This window comes from Saprolegnia diclina (assembly GCF_000281045.1).
Source record: "Saprolegnia diclina VS20 unplaced genomic scaffold supercont1.26, whole genome shotgun sequence".
NCBI classification, from domain to species: domain Eukaryota; phylum Oomycota; class Saprolegniomycetes; order Saprolegniales; family Saprolegniaceae; genus Saprolegnia; species Saprolegnia diclina.
The window spans coordinates 275,740-282,628 of NW_008246093.1; the positions used below are offsets into that span (position 1 = coordinate 275,740).

The window sequence follows — 6,889 nt, forward strand, 5'->3', positions numbered from 1 at the left end:
ATTTCGCGAGCAGCGACGTTCCTCGCTTGATGCCAACGCCATGGCTCCAATCCGCACGATCTTATGTTTTCGTTTGGATTTATCATCGAGGTTTTTTGACTGCTGCTTGAGAAAGAGACGTCTCTCTATGGATGTTGCGCTGCAGCTGAGCGATCCGAACTTCGAAGCAGAAGTCACACTTTATTGTATTGCAGCAAAAGCAGCTAGAACCATTGGTCATCTAAATAAAAATACACAATGCCGAAGCTACGATCTCGAAGTTGACGCCAGTAAAGCATGGTTATCCGGATGACCGATATTGCGGCTGCAAGTTCATCCTGCCAAACCCACGAGCCCGAGCATGGCTGCCGCCGATGTCCTACTTGGAGGGCCTACCGCGGACGGCTGCGGTAGCGCCGCGGGTTCAATACCCGCTATGGACCGCTTCTAGTCGACGACAGGTACGTAGGTGACGGTAAGCTCTTATCTGTAGTAGTCTGCCCCGTATTTGCGCCCCCTGTCGCTTTCGACGAGGTTTCTCCATTGCAGAATTAGCCGCCGACAGAAGAGAAGAACGATGAGCGCTACGCCGCAGACCATGGAGACCATCGGGCAGGGCCAAGCGACCCGGCACGCGCCGAGCGAGCCGCTCTTACCCGCTACCTCGGCCAAGGCGCCGCGCACCGGGTTCGCCCTGATCGCTCAACCCGGTGTAGACGGGACAACAACGGTTTTCTTGAGCGCTGGGCAGCGTGACGCTGTGCTACGCTTCAAGGCCAAGGCGTTGCACCGGGCAAGCGACGGCGCAACTTTGGTCAAGGACTTTACCGACCACCCCGCTCCCGCGAGCGTGGGTCACGCGCTTTCGACGGCGCTCGATGAAGCCGTTGCGACTATCGTCGCCGACGTGGTCCAGCGCACGAAACAAGAGCACTTTTTGAAGACGCGAAAGCTCATCCGCGAGTACAAGGCGGCCGTGAGCGAGGGGCGGGACACACGAGCCCTTGTCGACGCGATCGACGAGCCGATCCACCTCATCACGGCTGCCGACATTGTCGTCGATCACAAATCCAAGGCTTTTACGTTCCAGCCATCTGTGTATTGGACGTTCGACGCATTCCTGCGCGTGATCCTCGCGGCCGTCAAGAAAATTCAATTCGCCAAGCACCAGCTCATGAACGAGATTGACATTTAAAGCGTGCACGTCACTAATCAAGTATGGACGTTGTTCAATCGATTACTAGCCTATTGCAAGCTATTGGGCATTCCTAACGAGTTTGGTTCAGCATATTAGCTCGGGCGCACACGTCTTTTGCCGTTGTCACCGCATACCCTCCGACACAAAAGACTCGCACGACCATACACTCGCTATCAAGCTTCATTCTGCTCAAGCCTACACGCTGCCTAATGCGACGTCTCCACTTGGCGAGTCCCAAAGCATCAGCTTGGATGCGTCCTCGTTCGTGGAGTTGGCAATCTCTTGGACAGTAGCAGCGACGCCGAGGATGCGACTACTAGCTGCCAGATGTTCGCCACAATGTCGACAGCAACCACGACTCGCACATCCTACGAGTATGGACAAGAGCGGGTCAACGCGCTGCACCACAGCAATAGTGCCGGCCGCTAGGCGCTCAGCGCCAAGACCTTGGCGACGCGTAGCCAAGCACGAGCAGGCACCACTTGTTGGTCGTCGACGAGCGCTACCGATGTGCGCTGGATGTTGATCCCAAGTGTCTGCGTTGAACCGCGCTGGCTCATGGCAAAGGTTGCGATAAGAGAACGGAGTCAGTGTCGCTGGCCACGTAGGCAGCTCTAGCTCGAGAGGACGTCGGCGCGCGGCTCCAAGTTGCTGGCCTCGCCCAACTGTGAGCCGTGCGCAGCTCCACAACGCGTGGTACAGAATACGCACGCGAAGTCGGCCAACGGCACGCAGCCTACATCATTGGGGTAGCCAGCGTCTCTGGCTGCATCGAGGGACCAACTATGCGAATGCAGCACGAGTGAGCGCGGTCACGACTCGAGACGCAGCCTCGTGGCTTGATCTGCTCTTGCACATCGCCCAGTATCCAGAATCGTTTGACGTCAGGGCGCGCGCCAGCCGACGGAATGCTTGGGCAACCGGCCAACAACGAAAGCACGTCTTCTTCGGGTGCAGAGGGTCTGGTGCGGGCTACCGCTGCGGCGGCTCGTTGGTTGAAGCCACGCGCGTGCACTCGCCGAGGTCGGCGACCATGGGCTCTTGCATCGTCGCTGTCCATCGTCCATCCTGATCGAATCCAAACTGCTCCTACCGGATAGTGTTGTCCAGCAACCGGATACGCTGCCGCAATCCAAAGCCAAGACGCGCTGGACTCGAGGTCACGTGGGTACTAGTAGCTGCCCAAGAGCGCATCGTTCGTCGGGGCTGCTGCGGGCTCGGCAGCGATTGCTGCTCATGCTGCTCAACTGCAACGGCTCGGCAACGGTCGTAGCGAGCGAAGCCAGCCCACTGACGCGCAAGGATGCACGGGAAGCCGCGTTGGCTTGAACACGACGGGACCGCTTCGCATGTGCAAGGCCACAAACCTGTGAGCCCATGGACGCCAATCGAGACGGCCAATGATCGTTGTCACGATTCGCAACACGGTCTCGTACCGTTGCGACCCATTTCTTGTAGTATCTCGTCAGACTACTCGGCTGGCTGTCGCCAATGTATGCTCAACCAAACGCGAGATGACGTGAACTACTAGTACATTATTATGTTTATCGAATAGACAAGGTCCAGAGGCGATTGGCGATGCGCTCTAATCGTCATACAGCTGATGCTCGGTCGCCTTGATCACCTCGGGCACGTTGCGCTCGCTCGTTGCCATCTTTGGCTTCTTCAGCGTGACACTGGTCTTGAGCGCGGGTTGGGCGCGCTTGGGCGTCGCAGGCGCAGGCTTCGGTTGAAGGGCCTTCGCAGCCGCCATGACGACGTTGAGAAGGATATCGATGGCCCACTGATCTGTCGGGACGCATGTAAACAGTTTCGACTTGTCGTCCGCGACAATGTGGGCTGGCGCCACGCGACGCCGCGGCTTGATGACTGCCTCGAACAGGGCGAGGGTATCGCGGCCCTCGTCCACGGCCACCACGTACGCGCTATCCAGCGTGCACAACTCTTGCACGTACTGGACTTTGGCGCGCTCGTTGGCTTGCGCCGTGAGCGTCGCCGTCGCGGCTTCAATCGCCTTCGCGATCGCAGGGCCAACTTGAGCTGGCGCAGGGTGGTCAGTGAACGACATGAAGACGTGCGGAGCGTTGGCGTCGCCGATTGCCGAGTTGCGGACGGCGTTGGACACGTTCTTGCGAACGCTGTCGCGCTGGCCGGTGCTAAGCAAAATAAGGGTCGCCCCGTCTTGACCGGGCCGAGCCACGAGAGCAAAGCCCGTGCGCGGCGCCTTGGCGGGTGACGGCGTCGGTGGCGGCGCCGGCGCCGAAATGGCCTGCAGGAGCGGGACCTTAGTCTTTTTGAGCGTTGGCTGAGCGGGCCCGATGGCCTCCATGTTGCGCAGCGTGCTTTTCATCGTAGCTGAGCTATAAGCGGCCAAATCTGCAATGGAGAAACCTCGTCGAAAGCGACAGAGGTCGCAAATACGGGGCAGACCACTGCAGATAAGAGCTTACCGTCACCTACGTACCTGTCGTCGACTAGAAGCGGTCCATAGCGGGTATTGAACCCGCGGCGCTACCGCGGCCGTCCGCGGTAGGCCCTCCAAGTAGGACATCGGCGCCATGCTCGAGCTCGTGGGTTTGGCAGGATGAGCTTGCAGCCGCAATATTGGCTGTCCGGATAACCATGCTTTACTGGCGTCAACTTCGAGATCGTATCTTCGGTTTTGTGTATTTTTATTTAGATGAGCAATGCCTGAAGCTGATTTTGCTGTATTACAATAAAGTGTGACTTGTGCTTCGAAGTTCGAATCTCGCCAGGTTCGGAGGGACAAATCCGTTTTTTGCCTAATATAGATTGTTGAGGACTTGAAGTTGGCTGGATATTTGTATCGGATGCCACGATATGTAAATAATATTGTTTTAGGACAATATATCAGCCTGAATCGACAGTAGATTCGGCACAGTCCGTCCGGAAACGGGATCCGCCACCGCAGCTCGTGGCAGCCTGCGGCGACGTCTCCACTAGGCGAGTCCCAGAGCATCCGCTTGGATGCGACCTCTCATGTCCTTCTAAGGAGAAGGAAGCGTCAACGCGCTGCGACACAGTAGAAGTCCCGACGGCTACAGTACGCTCGGCGCCAAGACCTTGTCGACGCATCGCCAAGCACGAGCAGAAACCACTTTTGTCGGGGTACGATGACCCTGCTTCGAAGAATCTTATGAGCAGGGTCAAGAGCCCAAGAGGCAAGTGGGAAGTACAGAGTACGCCGAGAGCTGAACCTTCGCTTGTGGTCGACGAAAATATACTAAGTTAGTACGGTGCAATCTTTATGCACAGTTTGCGATCTTCGCCGTGCCGTTTCGTGCTGCCACGTCACGACAGGGTTCGGCTGGCGAACAAGAATCCGATTCGGTAAACCAACTTGGGATTGCATGCATGCCTAGACCTTGGAGTGTCAGCTCTTTATCGTCTGGGCGAGTGGCCCGCCGATCAGGCAGTCAGTTGACCTCGTCCGCGGTAATCAGCGCGATTACTGTCGGCCGATCGCAGCCACCCAACAAGGTACTTCCATCACCTTCTCCCATCATCGTCGCGTGGACGTTGTCCTGTCTGCTGCACAGTGCTGCCGCTCTATCGATTCCGCTGCCGTTGGTACTCTTCCTATCACCTGAAGCGTCCACGCATGTCGTCGATGGACCAACAAGAGTACACTGAGAGACATCATCAAATGAGCGTATGTATTGAGAATCGTGGAAGTTTACTCGGTCTTGAGCTTGTCCTTCTCAGCGTCCGTGAGCGTCTTTCGCTTCACGCGGCTGTACGCGTTGATCGAGTCATCCATGATGTAGTCGTAGAGGACACCGATCCACGACGACGTCTGCGGCAGCGTATCGTAGAACTCGGGCGCCATCGCGCGCACCTCCGGAAGACGCGAGCCCGCGACGAACGGGAAGTCGTGGTGCTCGTTGTGGTAGCCGACGTTGAACGCAAAGAGGTTGAGCGGGCCGTAGTACGAGTACGTCTCGGCGCCCTTGACAAAGACGTAGTGTTCCGAGATGAAGTGACCGGCGCACGGGTGCGGGCCGGCGCCAAGGAGCGTGCTAAGGAAGAGGTAGCAGAGGCCCGACCAGCCGCTAAAGTAGTAGATGAAGCTGTTGAAGGCGATGCACGACGCGTAGTTGATGAATTCCCAGAGACCCGGCGCCTTGGGGTTCACGAGCAGCGGGCGCAGACTGTAGAAGAGCGACTGGCAGCACACAAAGACGAACTTGCGGAAGCGCGTCGTGAAAAACTTGCCTTCGGCGATCGTCGGAATATCGACGTCGACGCCGTCCTCGCCCTGGTACCGGTGGTGCTCCATGTGGTAGCGCTTGAACGAGATCGCGGCCGGCACGCCGAGCGGCGCGTTGGCGAGCAGCGACAAGAGGCGGTTGTACAGCATCTTCTTGAAGCCGAGGTTGTGCGCGAGCTCGTGCATGGCCAGCATCATCATGTGATTGATGGTCCCGCCAAAGACGTAGGCCGCGACCACGTACGTCATCCACGACTTGTCGTGCACGTAGAAGGTCATGGCCACCTGGAGGCTCACGGCGATCGCGACCTGGTACTTGGTCCGCGGGCACGGACCAAAGAGCGACTTGATCTGCGGGTACTTGGCCGAGATGAGCTTGCGGCGCGTCGCATGCGGCTCGTCGTTGGTGTCCCACGTAAAGTCCGTCGGCGCCGCCACCGGCTTGATCGTGCTCGCTGCGTTGCCACCCTTGCCCATGCTGCGCGAATCCGAAACTGACTGCGACTGGCCGGCAACTCGCAGAATTCGACTAAGTACGAAATGACAAAAGTCGGGGTAGAGGCGCGGAGCCAGGTGGCGATGCTTTCCCGCCAACCTTCGACCTTCGCAAGCAGAGAGACTACACACCACGTGGCGAGACGCTCGTAGTTTACTTCTCGAAGATTAGTTTGGCGCCTTGTTACTAACTAACTGCACGGGCCCACGCGGTGTGAACTTCGGTGGACATCGGTGGCGTCGCTGCAAGGCTTCAAAAATTGAATTTAATGCAATTTGCTTTTTATCCGGATTTTACATACAAATCCCAAGGTCGAATAATTTAATTAGCGGCGACACAGGGCCACCAAACTAGGTGCGTTTTTATGCTAGGATCGCTTTGCAGGCCCTTGGGCCGGGACCACGAAATGACGTGGCCGCATGACGGCAACGGCAAGTTGACCCGATCGGCCCCTGCGTCGTCGGGAGGTCGTTAGAGACACAGGAGGAACGTCACAAATGGCAGGCAGGATTCGATTGGCATCAAGCATGCTCCAGCGAATATGGGCGCAGGGCTGTTGCCGACGACGCGAGGCCAAGCGCCACAAACTCGGTTTCTGGACGTCTCTTATTCGTGCAATTCTAGTACTAGTGCGTTGTCTAGTCGATATACTAGTTGCTAAGGTTGCGCACAGGGTCTCTGAACGTCTCTTTTTCGTGCACCAGTACGCGCAACGAAGGTATGTTGTCTTGCACGACGCGTGTACATGTATGTACACGCGTCGAGAAGACCAAGCTGAGAGGTCGGAAATATAGTGAAATTGCACAGATTACGTCAAGAGTTACTCGGACTTGAGCTTGGCGCGGTCGGCCGCGCTGAGCGTCTTTCGCTTCACGCGGCTGTACGCGTTGATGTTGTCGTCCATGATGTAGTCGTAGAGCGTCCCAATCCACGACGACGTCTGCGGCAAGTTGTCGTAGAACTCGGGCGCCATCGCGCGCACCTC

The 6,889-nt window shown here is 57.4% G+C and overlaps 4 protein-coding genes across 4 annotated transcripts in view; 1 reads left to right on the forward strand and 3 right to left on the reverse strand.

Annotated features, from left to right (window-relative positions):
• Positions 1 to 433: 433 nt before the first annotated feature.
• SDRG_08521 (hypothetical protein) lies at positions 434 to 1,216 on the forward strand. The gene has a single exon (XM_008614413.1). It carries the CDS (start codon positions 557 to 559, stop codon positions 1,172 to 1,174), a length of 618 nt encoding a protein of 205 aa, XP_008612635.1. The 5' UTR covers positions 434 to 556; the 3' UTR covers positions 1,175 to 1,216.
• A 1,480-nt stretch (positions 1,217 to 2,696) lies between these two features.
• SDRG_08522 (hypothetical protein) lies at positions 2,697 to 3,527 on the reverse strand (the record flags this gene model as incomplete). Its single annotated transcript, XM_008614414.1, has 1 exon — positions 2,697 to 3,527. One exon carries the CDS (start codon positions 3,525 to 3,527, stop codon positions 2,763 to 2,765), a length of 765 nt encoding a protein of 254 aa, XP_008612636.1. The 3' UTR covers positions 2,697 to 2,762.
• Positions 3,528 to 4,833: 1,306 nt separating this feature from the next.
• Positions 4,834 to 6,082, reverse strand: SDRG_08523 (sphingolipid delta-4 desaturase). Its single transcript, XM_008614415.1, has one exon. It carries the CDS (start codon positions 5,883 to 5,885, stop codon positions 4,875 to 4,877), a length of 1,011 nt encoding a protein of 336 aa, XP_008612637.1. The 5' UTR covers positions 5,886 to 6,082; the 3' UTR covers positions 4,834 to 4,874.
• Positions 6,083 to 6,724: 642 nt separating this feature from the next.
• Positions 6,725 to 6,889, reverse strand: part of SDRG_08524 (hypothetical protein) — a gene marked incomplete at both ends in the record, with an annotated part of 1,017 nt that continues 852 nt past the window's right edge. Inside the window, one exon of the mRNA XM_008614416.1 lies at positions 6,725 to 6,782. Coding sequence (XP_008612638.1) covers positions 6,725 to 6,782 — 58 coding nt within the window. The remainder of the gene's footprint in view (positions 6,783 to 6,889) is intronic.

Excerpts from the sequence above, each read along its gene's own strand:
- SDRG_08521 (XM_008614413.1), top strand. The coding sequence starts at position 557 with ATGAGCGCTACGCCGCAGACCATGGAGACCATCGGGCAGGGCCAAGCG.
- SDRG_08523 (XM_008614415.1), bottom strand. The coding sequence starts at position 5,885 with ATGGGCAAGGGTGGCAACGCAGCGAGCACGATCAAGCCGGTGGCGGCG.